Consider the following 18,294-nt stretch of genomic DNA (forward strand, 5'->3'; position numbering starts at 1 on the left):
TGGCCTTATACATTAGTGGATTGATCGAGGCACTTGATTGATTAATTAGCATTTTTAGCATTAGTACATGTGTTTATTTACACTCATGTGTGTCTTCACTGATTAACATTAATGAGCCAAAAATTACAGTACTCTAAATAGAAACATAATATCATAGAACATCAGTAACCAAATAACAGACATATGAATGACATTAATGACATACATAAATCTAATGTAGTGAGTTACATGCAATAGACAAGTAGTCTAGATGCCTAGCTATTAGCGCGATGAAAAGATGCTGCTAGCTGCCACCAGTCCTATTCAAGTGTGGAGGTGAATGGTGAGGTAAGCACAGTATGAGCTAGCATGTGCTCAGACACTCTCTTAGTTGTGTGTGTTCGCGTTGGTTCACAAGCATTGTGTTTAAAGAGGAATCCCTCAATGTGGCCTGCATTTGGAAGCATGTTGATGTTCAGTGTTGACTGTTGGAGCAGATTGATGAAAACCATTTTGTGTTGTTGCATGTGGGCGGTAAGTGCTGCACTCTGGGAGAGACTGAAAGGGTAAGGTTACTGTGGTAGCAAGGTGACCTCCCTCTCCACTGTGACCTTTGAACCCTGATCCCTAGATAGGAAGGTTTGCTTGTTGGGTTGCAGTCCTGATCTAACCCCTCTCCCCATGTCCCTGGAGAGGAAGGAGAAAGCTGGCGAAGTGACATGCTAGTCTGAAATCTGCCCAGTGTATTTGTAGGTCCTTCCCAACCTATCCAGTCCAAGCTCAAAGTAATACGATGAAAGAATAGTTATGATTGAATTTAGTGTTTTGATCCACTTTATGAGTGTAACTGTCCTAGACATAATTTATTTTCAAACTTTCAAAACATACCTGCATAAGCCACATCCAATACACTTATCCACACATTTAGCACACACATATTCCTTAGAGAGCCTCTCTGTAAATGCATGGAAATAAGATGACTCACGCTCTCCCAGGATCGATATAATTGTTTCACCGTGGCTACATCTGCCTGGTCAGAGGAAATCGGCACTCCGCTGTGCCCCCGATCTTTCTCCTTAGTACAGCAATAATGCACTCAGCCCAGATTAGGATTAGTCTTTATCACACAGCCTTAGAAGGTTGAGTGCATGTCCTTACCTCACCTCAGAAGACTGCAACCACATTATCATTCAGAAGGGCGTAGGTAGTGAAGGGCTGGACTCCATTAATAGTTCAGTTTAAATAACTGGTTTGAGACTTGTGACTGAAAAGGTGAAAGGTCATTTGGCTGACCTGTGAACCCCAGTAGACAAAATGTAGTGTGTGAGTTGCGGGTAACTGTATCCCCAGGTCTTTGAAAAGACACTTGATTGGATCACTAAATACTTATACTGATTGGATAATGCCAAACTATTAGCATGAGATATTAGCATGAGATATTAGGATTGGAATATAAAAATGATTGTGGACATGAAGTGACAGATTATTCTGTATTATAGTATAGAAGAACAAAGTAGATTAAGGCCTGTAACGCTTTAAATAGTTCACACATTAAAGGGTGCATTACTCTGTAGTCTAGAGGGATATGAGCTAAAAGCTAAGAGGAAGTTATTGTGCCAATACCTGTGGGATTTCATTTGAAATGGACTTCTCTCCTTTTCATCTCCTCCTCCTCCTCCTCCTTTTGCTCCTCTTCCTCAGGGCTCTGGACCAGAGGACTTCAGCCACCTTCCACCAGAGCAGAGGAGGAAGAAGCTCCAGGCTAAGATAGACGACATCAACAAAGACATTCAGAAGGAAATGGATCAGAGGTATAACACATACACATACACACACACACACACACACACACACACACACACACACACACACACACACACACACACACACACACACACACACACACATACACACATATAGGATCAAGTTTGACTGTGTGTCAAGTTAGGCATTGACACACAGTTAAACTAAGCAAGTTAGTTCAGGTTTTCCAGCAAGCATGTCTGAATGTATGTTTGTATACATTTGCTCATGTGTCTTTGCAGAGATGCTTTGACAAAGATGAAGGACGTGTACATTAAGAACCCTCAGATGGGCGACCCCATAAGTCTAGACCCCCGACTGGGTGAGATCGCTCAAAACATCGACAAGCTACAGGCAGAGGCTCAGAAGTTTGAGGTGAGCCTTCACACACACACGCACGCACACACACACACACACACACACACACACACACACACACATATGTACACTGTCTATGTGTCTGTCTGTCTGTCTCTCTCGTTCTCTCTCTCTTTCTCTCTGTCTCTCTCTCTCTCACTCACTCACTCACTTCCAGATCTCACTGGGTTTATTGCTGTCTGTATGAATTACAGCCAATGAGTTCAGCGGTGGAAGAGACTAATAGCACACATGCATCTTGCCTTATTAGGACACAGTACACTCTCATTTCCTAACATGTGCTTGGCTCTGATCTTCATGTGTTTCTAAACAAATGAGAAGTGATTCGTGAAGCCAAGGCACTGTGGTTTTGTAACTGGGTAAAGCATTTCCCCACTCTGACTATGTAGTCTTGCTGTATGTCCGTATGTAAATATATATGCTTGTGTGTGTGTGTGTGTGTGTGTGTGTGTGTGTGTGTGTGTGTGTGTGTGTGTGTGTGTGTGTGTGTGTGTGTGTGTGTGTGTGTGTGTGTGTGTGTGTCACAGGGATGGCTTGCCGAGGTTGAGGGCAGATTGCCAGTGAAAAGTGACCCACCCAAGAGGCAAAGCGTAGTATTCGAGACTCAGAACAACGCACCCGTTACAGTTACCAACAACTGTGCACAGGACAGAGAAAGGTAAAGTACAAACAGACACACAAGTGTACACAAACGTGTACATAAGCACAAACACTGTATTGTATTTGTGTGTGTGCAATACAGCATATGGTGCTTTCATGAGTGTGTATGTGTGTGTGACTGTGAGGGCTACATTAATAGTTTATGTGTTTGTAGACTGTATGTGTTTCTGTGTGGCTTTCACAGGGTGTGTATGCTTTGCTATAGTGAGTGAGTGTGTTTGTGTGTCTGTGCGACTTTTTACGGCGTGTGTATGCTTTGCTATAGTGAGTGTGTGTGTTTGTGTGTTGAGCAGCCCAGATGGCAGTTACACAGAGGAGCCCAGCTCCGAGCCGCCGGTGAAAGCAGCCGACCCAGAGTTTGATGATGAGTTTGAGGAAGAAGAGACCTTGCCCACCATAGGCACCTGCAAGGCCCTGTACCCCTTTGATGGTAACCACAGCATACCATAACATTGTGTCTTAGCCACAAGTAGCATAGTCTAGGATTAATGATGCACAGTTACATTAGTCTGTATACATATTATGCATAAATGATATGCATAAATACCAGCTTGGAACAGCACAGCAATGCCAATTCTCTTTAGTGAATGAAATGCAGCTCAACACAAGGGCACTGTGCTTGCCATGAGTATTACATACATACATACTTACATACATATATACATACATACTCCATACATGTCAGAAATATACTATAGATCTGTTTGAGAGAATAATCATTTCCTAATTTGGGGCAGCCGTGGCCTACTGGTTAGCGCTTCGGACTTGGAGGGTTGCCGGTTTGAACCCCGACCAGTAGGCACGGCTGAAGTGCGCAAGGCATCTAACCCCTCACTGCTCCCCGAGCGCCGCTGTTGTTGCAGGCAGCTCACTGCGCCGGGATTAGTGTGTGCTTCACCTCACTGTGTGTTCACTGTGTGCTGAGTGTGTTTCACTAATTCACGGATTGGGATAAATGCAGAGACCAAATTTCCCTCACGGGATCAAAAGAGTATATATACTTACTTATACTTAATATCTTCATAGCACCTTTACTAGTAGTAGTATGTGTAACTGTGCTACTGTGCTTCTGTGTTTCTTTTCCTCTTCCCCTGTGTTTCCATTTTTCTCCCTCCACCACTTCCTCCACTCAGGCACGAATGAGGGCACCATCTCAGTAGCAGAGGGCGAGTTGTTGTATGTGATCGAGGAAGATAAAGGCGATGGCTGGACGCGTGTGCGCAGGAACGAGGAGGAGGAGGGATATGTGCCCACCTCTTATGTGGAAGTCTTTCTGGACAATAACACCAAAGGTTTCAAGACTTATATTTAATGTGTTTATTCAGTTTACTGTTGAGGGGGTAAACTAAACATCTCTTCTGCCCTAAGTGTATTTAATGTGTGTGTGAGAGAGAGAGTATGTGTGTTTGGGACATGTTTGTAAGTCAACAAAAAGCTACTAAGTTCACAGCAACATATTATATGAGCTGTGCACAGTCCCTCTCTGCAGTTCTTCCAAGGTGCCAGTAGAGGGTGCCCCAGACCAAAACCTAAAGAGCTCTGAACTTTGGGGCATGCTCCTGCGTCTCAGGAACCAAACACTGGACACAGCCCCACATTTCTGAAATGTCACTGGTCACCAGTAGCCGCAGCTGGAGAGCTTGTTTTAGACAGGCAGGTAACTGTGAGTTTGCCAGACTGGTCTGTCTGTTTTCACTGGAATGTGTTTCAGTATACATCTAAAAGGATACATGGTGACGATAGAAGTGTGAGATATATCAGCGAACAGATTCTTGTCCACTCTCATGTGAGATTGACCGGTGGCTTGCCTGAAAACTCATGATGTTGCATGTCGGCATGAGTTCAGTGTGTGCATATCAAGTCAATCTTCCTTTCTTGCTAAAAGACTGTAAAGTCTAGAATAGTCATGATGCTCAATATGGAATGTTACAGCAAGAACTGAACTGTGTCATCCCCATGACGATGAGCTTGTTTTTAAATATTTAGCTAAACGTGTAAAGGGTCTGAATTTTCATGTTTATAAACTAAGATGTGAAGAGCTAAACAGAAGTGCTGGTCTCAGGCATAATGGGAATATTTGGGAATATCCCCCTGATGTGTTTCAGAGCCATGGAGGGACTGGTGACCGGGGCTTAGCCGGTGAGAAAGAGCAAGTATGAGCCTATAGTGTGAGACTTTGAGATGCCCTGCATGGGTTTGCTACTGTTGGGTGGCCAAGGAGAGAGAAGTGTGGAGCTCGATTGTGTTGCATGAGCCTCTTGCAAAATGCTGTGGGGTTGACTGTCTACTGTCTGCTGTGTTAAGAAAGTGTTAGGAGGGTGAGATTAACATAACTGTGCTTTCATAAAAGGTTTCCAAAGACTCCACATTAATGCATGCAGCTCTTACTACTGTGTTTTCACAGTGAATGAGACACTGGTTTACAGTGGTTGGTTGGACTACATCTGACATTGTTTGATTCATTTGTTTAGCGTGATTTCATAGTTATTGTGTGGTTGTGTTTATTTCTGTCCTCTATTAAAACAATGTATCTGTGTTAACATCCAGAGACTTGAGGTCCGTGTTGTTCATGCACTAATGGAGTTGGTGACTGATTTTCTGCAGTGCAGAACTTAACAGTATTCCATTCATGGCTTTGCACATTTTGCTCCTCCGGTGTCTTCTGCAATGTTATTAACGTTCTGTCATCGTCTGTGCGTTTTCTGTTCCAGATTCCTAAAAGAGTGTGATGGCTCGGTGGAAGATGGAGGAAAAGCTGCCTGAGATAAACACTGCACTCAGAAAAGTGTACAGGAGAGATGGAGTGAGAGAATGACGGAGGGGAAGAGATGAAGAGAGCTGATAAAAGAGGAATAGCTGATTTTTTTTAAGCTTTGATACTCCGATCTATTTTCTTTTTCTGAATCTCTCTTGTGTGTCAGTGTGTAGCTGGCACCGTAAAAAGAAAAAAACAACCTGGGTCAAAATCAGAATCAAAAATCAAAAACAAAGTCAGCTCTCATACATGTTTTATAAAATGTTTCATTGTTTTTTTGTCTTCAGTTCAGCTCTGGTGTCTGTTACACGTGTTCTGTCGTCACGCTGTGTGTTGTCCAGTTGCGCTGGTGTTTGCACAGTTCGTCACACACATTGTACCGTTCTGCTGCTCCTGCTCTTTGATACCTTGGTTTTTGTGACCCTTGGAAAAACAGGGCCGTGGAGGCTGTCCAGGTAGGATCAGTCATCGCCACAGGGGGGCGCCATTGCATATGCATGCAGACGACTCACTTCTCTGCTCTCCTGTCTCTTCCTCTCATTTTTTACTCACTCTGTTCAGTTTGGTCTTGCAAGAGTATGCCACGGCGAGAGACGTCATGAGGGTAAATTATTAAATCCCACCCTAGAACTTTCTGGAACTGGAAACAAACTTCATGTTTAGCTGGAGGCCATAAGTCGGCACACACAGAAAGAGTCCATAACAGCTTTGGAATGACGGGTGTCGTTTCTAAAACCGAACAACAATGTGTAGTGTGCCAGTGGGATCCACAGTTTGTAATCAACTTGACCCACAATGTCAGCGAAGTCTGAGTGTTGTCAAGCCAACGGCTTTGTTACAGACACATGGGCCCTCTGGTTGTGCCATCTCCTTCATGCCAGGGTCGGGATTATTTCTTCCCATGTTCTCCAGTTCTCCTTCTGTTATCAGTTTAGCTTCACACTCATAAATACATCCCTCTATCCAGCTGGCTCAGTTTTCTTTCAGGTTAGGTTCACTTTTAACCTTAGTTTGTTTTGCTCTCCCTTCAGTTTTATTTGCTTATAGGCATCACCACTTAATCACAAGAACCTTGGCCACAATCATCAGGGTTTGCATCTCTGTTTCTTGTTTCCTTTGTCTATAATGTGTACATTGTATGCATTAACTACAGATGTACTGTCAGTGAATATGAACAGGTCATTTGTGATACGCGTGTGTTGGCGTATGACCTGCTTCTGTTTTGGGTTTATCGGGGGGCCAATTTACAGATTGACCTTCACAACCTGGCTACTGTTCAGCAGTGTCTATCTAGCAGTTGAGTCCATGCACACATTTTCTACACAGTGAACCTGTGACCATGATCACCACATCAAGCCTTAAAGGGGCATGAATGAGAGATAGAACCAGACTCCATTTTATGAATGCCATGCAATGTTATGATCTGTGGTATAATTTTTTAACAGTGCGTTTGTTCCATTAGTGGTGAGTTGCTCTCTGTCCTCTTACATCTCTTGAAGGGATGTGAACATTTTAGATTCACATCGGTTCTTTGATGGATGATGGACTGTCTTATGTTACTTTGGGGCAAAAGAGAGATGTCTTTAGATCTAAATGCTTTTGTTTTGTAGCTGTTTTCATTCTTTTTTATTGCTGGAAATGTTAAATTGCACCTGAATCACGTATGCCCACAACCAAACCACACAAGTGAAAATAAGGAGTGCCACATCTGAGCTATAGAGCCTTCAGAGACCTGATGTGGTTTGGTGAGGATACCATGTTTTTATTTTGCTTAAAGGCAGAATTGTGTCTGGGAGATGTTTGATGAAAACATGTTTGTAAAATGTATTTACTTGAGGAACATTTCAAAAACCGATGACTGAAGTGCTATCGATCATACCACTGTAAATATAAATTCCAGAAATGACAAATATCTGAATTAACACGTATAGAGTCCAGCCAAGATAAACATGTGAACAGTGCATCAAACTCATTACTTCCGTGTTTCCGTCCAAATCAATGGCGACGTGTGTAGATACCGTCATGGCAAATGCTGTTGTTTTCGCTGTTCTGTTATGTTGTTAGTGGAAGGGCTAAGGAGAGAGACTGCCATCATCAACACTAGCAGACTTCTAGGCAGTGTGATGTCTTGATCCACAGACACAGCCACACAACTGCGGGATATCAACAGGAAGTAAGACCTGCGTGATGCCCAACACACTGAGAGGAAACCACTGAGGACGCTCCTCCAGTCTCTCTCATGCTCATGTCATACACCTGTGGCCCCTCACTGTACAGATCGCTTGGCCACTCGGAAGCAGAGAGTATATATAAATATATAGATAAGAGAATAAACTAAGAAAAAAAAAAAAGAGAAAGTCTATTTTTAAGGTTTTAACTATTTGAAGGTGTCGTTTCTCCCCCCCCCCCTCAGCTTTGCTAAATTCAACCTTTTTTCTTCTTATTTCATGGTTCAGTTTGGTTTGGTTTAATGTCCAAACAATGTGTTTTGCACTTTTTTTCCATTTGTTCCATTTGGTATGCTTGTTTCTCAGCACTGAATACGTTGTATTGTGTTAACTGTGCCAATTAAACATTCAGAAAACAAATTGTTATTGTGTGTGTGGTTTTGAAAGAATCTGCCTTGTATTAAGTTGATATTGGATTATTGTGATGCGTATGCTTACTATTCAGTTCAAACAAAATAATTTTTCCTAGATTAACTTTAACCAGAATATATTTCAGCTGCTTTGGTTTTTTCCCCCAGTCATTAAAGGATTTCAGTGGGAAATAGGGGAAAAATGTCCCTAAAATAATAACAATTTTCACAGAAAACCAAAAACAAATGGGTTGTTGTTTCAGTTTGTTTCTTGCAAAACATGCATATATATATATATAATAATTCCATGTTAAAACGTTGACAAAAAAAAAAAAATCACTGGAAGGATATATATTGTTGATTTTAAAGGACCTCCTTTTATTTAGGTGGAATTGGACATTTCAGATATTTGGTTCTAAGTGAGACCATTTGCCATATTTCAGTCAGTTTCATCCACAAATTAATCTTTCGTTTTAAAACTACACCCCTTAAACACAATATATTAACAACATACTGACCCACATTAGAACAAACTGTAGGCTATGTCACAATTGTGATGTCGAAGAAAGTATAAACAGTTAATGTATACAAATCTAAGAATTGTAGCCAGTTGCCATGAAGCTTTTCATCATTCATCCTTTAGATTAAACAAACATAACAATGATATTTCAAGAAGCTTTAGCCTAATTTTAGACCTCGTGAAACAGAGCACTTATACCCTGGTACCCGGGTTACATTTAACACTACACCCCTGAAAGCAAAATATGTAGTCTACAACAATGCATTACGCAGCCATGCTAAAATAATTAGATAATGTCAATTTCAAGTAAAGTCATAGCCTGCATACCCAGCTTGGTTTGACAATTATAAAGATAGATAAGGCGCTGCACTCTCTTCCAAGACATTGTTGCCTGAGTGGCTGCTCTTAACTAAACATGCGTGATCGCACAAGTTGTGGGCAGCAGACCATTTCATACGAAGAGAGATATCGTGTTACGAGCTTGGCTATTAAAACAACTACGTTAATTCTATGGCGTCAACGCTACCGACAGCATAAAGGGTCTAATTAAGTATTTTACCAGTGTTTTGTTTTCTTTTCGAAGCGTTCATCGTACACTATGCACTTCCTGATTACGTCAATAGTTTGTATGCAAAGCCCGCAATGTAATTGGGCGACATAAAGCTGACGTAGCACCCATAATGCTTTGCGCGCCTTTGTATTTCCAATTTGTCTAAATAACTATATTTTTATATATATAGCAAATATATATAATATAGCTAATATTTAGTCTAGTGAGTTATGAAGCTTTCAAAATCAGAAAAGGAAGAACATTTGAACATTACCCAACCCACCATGATAGAGCCGTTTGAGGAATATCAGTCATATATAAATGGGCTGATACACACTATTTTGCCGTGTTGTATGAAAGGAGAGAAGGTTAGCACTCCCCTTGACAAGGATGGAAGAGGTCCTAGTGGCCTGCAACACATAAATGGTTAAGGCACTGCCACCTACTTCGTGGCATCTCTAACCAAGTTTTTCGACATTGCCTCTAATATAGAACGAAGGTCTTTCGTTTTCTGTTAGTGGAGCTGCCGTGTGCTTTACAATTACTATGTGGTCGCAATCATGAAACAAATAATATACAAACTGAATATGTAGACATCATGGATTACATTTCAATTCCGCAAAGTTTTAACGATTTTTTTTTTCGATTTTAAATAGGCTACTACGGCTGTACAGTATGTGCCCAGATAATTTGTAATAGCCTAATAGCGTAGGATAGGCCTACCATAACTCCTGCACTCGTGCAGTCTTCAATTTGACCACTAGAGGTCAGCAATACTCCATGCAATTTAGAGCCGTAGTGGAGATACTGATGTAGTTGTCAGTTTCTATGTCTATTTCTGGTGCGACTTCCACTGGTGCGAGTGGAAATCTGGTGCGTGTTTTTGCCTGTAAGTTTTATCTTTTATACACGCAACTTTTAAAATCCCTTATACATAGACAATTTTCATCCCCGAAAATTTTAAACCCTTTCAAACAAATATTTTCAGAAATCTGCTTGATGTTAAGATAGACCAAACAACTCATCCACAATACATCGTCTGGACAGCATTCTGTCCTTATGTGTGTGTGTCTGTGTGTGGTGGAGTTTGTACGTTTATGTGGAATATCTGCATTGTAAGGAAAACCCATTCAACCCTGGTCTCCCACTGGTCCAACCATTCTCTTCCCCCTTGCCCCCTGCTTGCTCCACTGTTTATATGCTCCTATTGAATGAGTCAGTTGCACCTATATCTCCTACACACACACACACACAAACAAACACACACACACACACACACACACACACACACACACACACACACACACACACACACACACACACATGCACGGATCATTGCACATGCAGCCATGCTGCTGAGCGAGCCATAATGTGTGTTTCATATCTTCAAAGCTGCGGGAACAGAGACATACTCATACAGCTGTAGAACAAGGCCAGAAAACACTATGTCATCCCCACATCATGACTCATGGGATTCTACACTCTGGAATAAGGGTGTGTGTTTAGCTCGAGCGGAAACACACTTTCTCTCTTTTTCCACACTTTCATCTGTCAAAAATAACAAGGGAAGAATATGTGTGTAAAGAGTAGGTCAAGTGTGTATACAGTCAAGCCCAGACTCCTCTAGCAACCAATAACCAATAACCCCAATAACAATTGTGTGTGTGAGTGTGTGAAAGAGAGAGAGAGAGAGAGAGAGAGAAAGTGCTTTTATCCACACATTTTCATACCCAACAATGAACTCCTGTTTGTAGTGTTTGCATTTTGCATGTACTGTAAGTTTTGCATTTTGCATGTAAGTAACATTATGGCTTGTCTGTAGTTTTTCTGTTTAGTTCTTCACAGACACAAAAAAGGGACTTACTGTAATGTAACGGCAGGCAGAATTAATAGAATCCTTTCAGTTCCAGTGCAAATGGAATAAAACTGAATCATAGTGGCATAGACGTGCGGTTCATGTGTATGCAGGAAGGCCTTCAATTGAAGTCATGTTGTGGCTGTTCATTTTCTTTTGGCCTCTCTTACATGATTGACCACACATAAGGAAGTGTGGAGGAAAAGAAAGTTCCTCACGTGCGCTTGCAGGTCTCTCTCTAGCCCACTCTTTCAACAGTTACTCCATTTTGTTTTTACATCCTTTTGTGTGATCTGATGCTCAATGAGTGTGTGAAGTGCAGCGGTGCTTAACTTGAGAGACATCAGAGGAGTTTGTGTAATTGCTGCCCTACTTCACGTCATAAGTGTATGTGTGTGTGTGTGTGTGTGTGTGTGTGTGTGTGTGCATGTGCAATTTAAGTCTCCTTTTAGCCCCCCACACACACACAATTTCTGCCTCCCTGTAATTGTCACTGTTTCATTTGCTGTTTGCTGTTTACAGGGATGGAGCTCAACAGAGCTGAAGGGAAAGTGCCGATGTCGAGTGAAGACAGAAAGACAATGAAAGAAGCTGCTGGACACAAGCCAGAAATTTTCTGCTGATAAGATCAACAGCAACAGCAAGGCCTTGCCTGTGGTCAGTGCTTCTTTAACACACACACACACACACACACACATACACACACACACACACACACACACATACACACAACAAACACACTTGTCATTCATTTCAAGCCGATAAAAAGGATTGAATTATTATTTAATGGCATACAGAAAACAGTGTGCTGGTGTTACTGTATGAGCTGACTCTTTGACTATATGTGAGGGGCCAGCTAGTGTTTCAGTTTGTATAGGATCACATGGGATGGATACCATAATCTATACAAGTGTACAGGTGTGTGTGATGTACAAGTGCGGTGTTTGTGTGTGTGTGCATGTGTGTCTGTGTATGTGTATGTTTGTGCATGTGTGCCTGTGTGTGTGTGTGTGTGTCTGTGTGTGTGTGTGTATGTTTGTGCATGTGTGCCTGTGTGTGTGTGTGTGTGTGTGCATGTGTGTGTGTGCATGTCAAAATTTGTTCTTGAGCCATGTTCAACCCTCTTACATGTAACACACACACACACACACGGGCACATGGATTACAAGACAGCCTGTTGGCCAGTATGGAGCATGACATTTTAAAACAAATTACAGCCTGTTGCTTCATGCCCAGCATGTAGCACTTAATCCTTGAGAGTGTGAGCGATGAGGACTCTGTTTCCCAGCACACAATGGGCTCCCTGTTCCCTCCGTGTGCTGTATGGTGTTCAGACATATTTGGAGTTTCTTTTTGCCCCCCGTCTCCTCTCATTAAAGTGTGAGCTAAACCTCACCACTGGGCGACCGCAGAGATGTCTCCAGATGGTCTGAGTGCTAACCTCTCTGCCCGGGCCCTCCAACTGCGTTTTTCTCTGGAACATTCTGGAACGTTCCGCCACAGAGCCCCAGACCGCAGGAGCAAGGGGCTGACCACAGGTCTCTCATCCTGCTGCTGGAAGTGTGGTGTGTGTGTGTGTGTGTGTGTATGTGTGAGAGAGAGAGAGTGAGTGAGTGTAAGAGAGAGAAAGAGAGAGAGAGAGAGAGAGAGAGAGAGAGAGAGAGAGGGGGGGGGGCAGAGTTTAAAAGTGAATAGGGGTTAGACAGGAAAAGCACCCCTGAAACAGCAGGAACTGTCTGGACCAGAGATGCCGTGACTCCCTTTCCCCACTCCCCCAACTTCTCTCCCAGAAAATGTGAGGAATGGGTGGATGCTTTTACTACCACCACCACCCCCCACAAATCCCACCCTCACCCCCACCCCTACCCCTGTAAATTATTTATTTTCTGTACCCTCTCGTCTTTTTCTTTCTTCTTTCAATTCTGTCTTTCTCTAGCCATGCCAAAAAAAAAAAGAGAAACATCACTCTTTCCCAAGTAATCCTGCTGTATGAAGATCTATGGCTTCCTGGCCTTGGACTCCTCCCAAGTTAAACATGTAGAACTGGCTATTCTCTTATTTGGCTGCCGTCCTTTCTGGGCCTGTCCACACGGAGGCGCTTTTTAGGTTAAACGCAGAGGTTTTGCTTCGTCTTGGCCGAGCGTCCAAACGAATCCTGTAAACGCACTGCCCGAAACCGCACTTTTTTGAAACCTGGTCCCTAGGGTGACCACCTGCTAATAATCCCAAGGGGGGACAAGGGGTATGTTTCTGAGGGACAATGTGGGACACTGCCTGGCGCGACGGTGCCCCCACCTCACGGGCAGACTCACTGATAGTGGTTTCCCCATTTCTAGCACATATCCACCGTACATGGTATATTAATAATGCCCTCCCCTAAACATGTGTAATTGCTGATGTATCATGAATAGGCCAACCAATGTGTATTTTTTTTCTAAATAAAGATTCATAATACTTTGAACATTCAGTGAATTGACAGATGCACTTCCACTTACGATTTACTTTAGCTAGGCCTATTTCATTTCATTTATTTCTCATTACAATTTATTCACTTTAAATAAATTATAATGTAAAGAAGGAGCTATAAAAAACGAGAAGGGGGAGGAAGGATGGTGAACTTGCATGTTAGTAAAGGCAGGCGCAGGGAAAAAAAAACTGTTCGGTGTTCTGGGTAGCCTAACATTTCAGCCACCACTTGGCCTAATGTATATCGCAGTGGATAACGTTAACGTTAGTGAAGGTAACGGTAACGTTAAACCTCTTTCAAGTAGGCCTATGGCTAATGAAATCTCTGATAACATCAATCCACAGCAATGAAATGTATGCTTTGAGTGGTAATGATAGGTAGATGTTTGGTAGCCTATTTGTAGGTCCTTATGATTTCCATGAAGATAAACATCATTCAAACACTGCTCAAGTAGCTAAATTAAATGTGTGTAATTGGTCGACTTAGGCCTATACTTTGTGAGAAAACCATGTTAACAAATTACCTACGACGGACCTTACACCTAGGGAGGGGGGTGTAATTTTAGGCCTATACTATTTGTTAAATTTTTAACATCCCCACAATTTAAAATGAGAAAACCATGTTAACAAATTGAGCAAGCATTGATTATTGAGTCTCAATTGTTTTAGATAGCGAAACCGTCACCCATCCCAGAGTGGAAAAATTGAAACCGTAGCCCGTTTGAATTGTTTTTAGATGATGTCATCCTGCCACACCTCAGCTGCCCTGGACTTGCACTTATAGTATTGCCTAACAATACTAGTTTTCATACATGACATTACCTCACGATTACACTGTGAAGATAAATATCACAACTGGTGCTATGCAGCCGATAGCTTATGACTTGGTGGACTGAACACTGTTTTTCCTGGTGTTTTTTTATGCATTCTAGCTACTGTCAGTGACGCGAGAGAACTTAAGTTATAAGGAAAGTGTGGTGTAAGTTTAGGCTACATTAATTTGTGCGTAGTGCCAGAGTCATTCATTTATTTTACATGTCTTACAACATATATAGGCTACATGCATTCTACACACTACAAGCCGATGGTAGCACACTGAATGCGAATGCGCGATTTGATGCAGGCAAAAGTATTGACTGTTACTAACAAAGGTTTTATAGCAATATTATAAATGTGGCGACAGAATAGCCCAGAACTTGTGTAAGCCTTGCGTTTAGTAGCCTAATTGCGGTGATAGCCAATGTGAATCACGGACTATCCTACAACCAAAGAAAGTCTTACAACACACACACAAAAGGTGATTAGTAGGCCTACCTGCGTTAGCCAAATAAAGGACGGGACTGCACCCTGGACTGGACCCACAAACTGTAAAATAAAGTTTATTAGTTTTACAGTTGACTACAGTTGACAGTTCACCATCAGTCCACACAAACAATTCTGGTTTCCTTGCACTAGCCATTTCGTCGTAGCCTATTCTGTCTGTTTGTAAAGCTTTTGGTCAATTTCTGTAAAGAAACAGTGCCATCTATAGGCCTGGGATATGAAGTAACGTGTTGAGTCGTGTTGAGATGGATCCGTTTGGACGCAAATATTCTTGATACGGTTCCAGGGAAGACGGAGGAAAAAAAGATCGGTTTGGTATGTGTGGACTAGGCCTGTCCATGCCCCTTCCCTTCTCCTGCAGAACCTCCCCCTCCTCCCTAATGCTCTCTCTCCATTTGAAATGTTTCTTTCTGCATTTCTTTTGCTGGTAAGTCCAGTATCTCCCCTGGCTGGTTGGACTTTCTAATACTCGCTTTGGTTTATTTTCATTTCTCATTTCTGATGCTCATGTCTTCTTCGTTCCCTTCAGCTTTATGTTGCAAAGATGTGGTTTTAGGTCCTCAAGTCAATGTCCCACTTAGCCAGGTATTTGTGGACTAGTCATCAAGCTGTCCCTATACAATAGCAGTTGTGCATTTACCTGTAACAGACATGAGCAAATCAATTCAAGACCAGAATGTTAAACTTATTTGTAAAGCAATGTTTTCTTATATCAAAGAATAACATAAAAGGAGTTTGCTGTTGACATGTAGGGTAGTGATTGGGGGCAACCATGCTGTATATTTGTCATGTAAAACAGATGTAGTTTACAGAGCACACAATAATAGCCGCATACTATAGAAACATTGCTTGAATGAAGTAATGGACTGGATCTGCACACACACATACACACACACACACACACACACACACACACACACACACACACACACACACACATATTTACATGCACACCCACATACTCTCAGATGCCATCTCAAGAGACAGCAGTCATACCAGTCTGCACAGAAGAATGGGGTTGGTTCAGCTGTCTGCATGATATGATTGGTTATGAATAGCACACACAGGAATGTGATTGGTTCTGCAGACACTCTAAAACCGTGATCCAGAGGCCGTAAAAGGACCTGGAGGCTCGAAGAATTTGCCCGAGTTCCGAAGGCGGAAGAGTGGGAGTCTGGTAGGAACTGCACAGCCATTTGCACACACACACGCACACACACACACACACACACACACACACACACACACACACAAAGAGCAAACAGCTGAGGGCTAAATCAGCTCACTTGACCATGATCTCCTTCTACAGGTCTGACATTTCAATGTAAAATCCCCTTAAATCCCATCCCAGTACACAGACATGTGGTTTCTTATGCTATTACATGTGGTATTCTTATACTGCTTTCCTGTGCTGTTTACTATCTTAGTAACTAAATGGAAATTGTAAGGAATAGGGGAGGACCCGTGGCATGTGCACCATAAACCTTCTCAAACAAAATAAACGGATCATCATAAGCAGCGTGTCCCATCCAGGCAAGAAAACTAGCGGCAGAGCAGTCAAAGTGATCGATTTCATATTGTTTGCCATGGTTCCCAAGCAGAACAGCATTCCGCTAGTGATGTTGAGCGTGGCTGAGCACTGACAGTGGTTCAACTTTCAGAGTGTAACGCACATCAATGTCAGTGTAGTGACACGACCATTATCCTAAGTTTCATTCCATTTGTGAGTCACTACTGGTGAGGACTGAGGAGTCTTTGACTCTTTCTTGTTAGGTTACAAAAAGGATTAGGTCCAATTAAATTTCCAGAAAAATAGCTCTATACTGCTGTTTTAGCATATACACAAAGTAAAAAAAGTCAAACTGAAAATAGCATGGAGCACAAGAAAGAAAAACAGCAGCAACAAAGCTAAGGTCAAAGGCTGTGTGCTCCCAGTCAGCCACAGCTCCTCCAGGTCCATTTCCTATATAATGGCCTTTTTCAATGACCTGCAGAGGTCATGTGCAATCAAAATAGAATGAAATACAAAAATGATCAAACAAATAAAGAATGGCTCCTACAGTCAGTTTATCGTATTCAGGAACATCTCAGACAGTCTTTTCTAGCAGCAAGGTTCTATATTGAGGTGGAATGTTTCTGTCCATTTTCCAAATTTATATTCCACATCACTGAGATACAACAAACTTTGAGAATTACAACAAACTTACACATTGCTGCTGTCATTTCATTAGATTTCAGTATGGTCCCTTTCAGTATAAGTCCAAAGCATGGACTGTATAGGCGCTAGCGAGATGACTTCATTGTCTGCACCAGGTAGGGCTGTAATGGATTTTCCTTTCTCCCTTTCCACAGACTGATCTTACACCCTTTGCTACTTTTGACATGCTGACATTCTTGCGTCCCCTTCCAACACGATATGCCTCCATATTCCCAGACACAGTTCGCTTGCCTTTTTAAATTTGTGTCAGTTGAAATGGATCTTTTTAGAATCGTTCTCTGCTTCCCCTTTCTAAGTTGCTGTCATACGGGTCGGGCCGTGACAGGGTACGATTACACTTTTTGGAAAAGCATTTATGTTCTATTGATATTGGCCGAAGCATTTGGACTCTCAGACCAAAATGATTCGTTTCAGATTGCACATATAGCCTTGCCCCTTGGTTGTCTCATCTAAAAATATGGTTCAGTGCACTTCTGCAAGAAGCACATCAAAAGAGCTGGAGACAGATGAGCCACCAGGGAGGAATTTGTTGGCGTTGTCCTTGGAGGAGCCTCACTGAACTATGGCAGAAATCTAAGTCTTAAAATCATTTTACCGTTTGGAGCAACTAATTTCCTCTCCTGCTGTGAAAGTTGTGGGCACGCTTCCTCCTCCTCTGCCTCATATTATCTCTCGCTCTCTCTCTCTATTCACAGTTTTTCCTGCTCTCTCACTCCCTACTTCTCCCACGCATAGCCTACATCAGGCTTGGCATCAGTTTGTTCACTCTGTGATTATCAATGGACTATGACCATATTTTCGAGAACTGATGTGGTATTTAATTGGTAGTGGGATGTGAAGTTGGTTGTGTGTGTGTCGAGGGAGAGGAGTATGTGAGTTGTGTGGTACTGAGTGGCACCATTGTGTTGTAATGTTATTATGCAACTGCTAGTAATTACGCTGTACTAATATGTCTATTTAATGTCAAAAGATCCAGCCATACGTATGTGAGACCTGTTTGATAGAGCTATGGGAGCATACCCGTGTGATGATGGGTAGTCACTGGAAGAAGCACTCCTTGTGGTCCCTAGATGGTGTTCATAAACAGGTCTGTTCTCTTTGCATAGTTGCTGTATCGATTGTATCCATTTTCAGAAACCTCTTGTTGCCATCATGTTGGATTCAATGATTAACATGAACTTCTACGGGCTGTAAACTGACCTGTAGTGT

The 18,294-nt window shown here is 42.2% G+C and overlaps 1 protein-coding gene and 1 non-coding gene across 2 annotated transcripts in view; both read left to right on the top strand.

Annotated features, from left to right (window-relative positions):
• Positions 1 to 6,344, top strand: part of LOC125304231 (formin-binding protein 1) — a 40,249-nt gene extending 33,905 nt beyond the window's left edge. The window contains 6 exon segments of the mRNA XM_048258308.1: positions 1,681 to 1,790; positions 2,025 to 2,157; positions 2,688 to 2,818; positions 3,114 to 3,250; positions 3,954 to 4,959; positions 5,532 to 6,344. Coding sequence (XP_048114265.1) covers positions 1,681 to 1,790; positions 2,025 to 2,157; positions 2,688 to 2,818; positions 3,114 to 3,250; positions 3,954 to 4,132 — 690 coding nt within the window. The 3' untranslated portion in view covers positions 4,133 to 4,959; positions 5,532 to 6,344.
• Positions 6,345 to 9,569: 3,225 nt separating this feature from the next.
• On the top strand, positions 9,570 to 9,697 carry LOC125305315. The gene has a single exon (XR_007195407.1). It is a non-coding gene; the product is annotated as a U6atac minor spliceosomal RNA (small nuclear RNA).
• Positions 9,698 to 18,294: the final 8,597 nt, after the last annotated feature.

This window comes from Alosa alosa, chromosome 12, assembly GCF_017589495.1.
Source record: "Alosa alosa isolate M-15738 ecotype Scorff River chromosome 12, AALO_Geno_1.1, whole genome shotgun sequence".
Lineage (NCBI taxonomy): Eukaryota > Metazoa > Chordata > Actinopteri > Clupeiformes > Clupeidae > Alosa > Alosa alosa.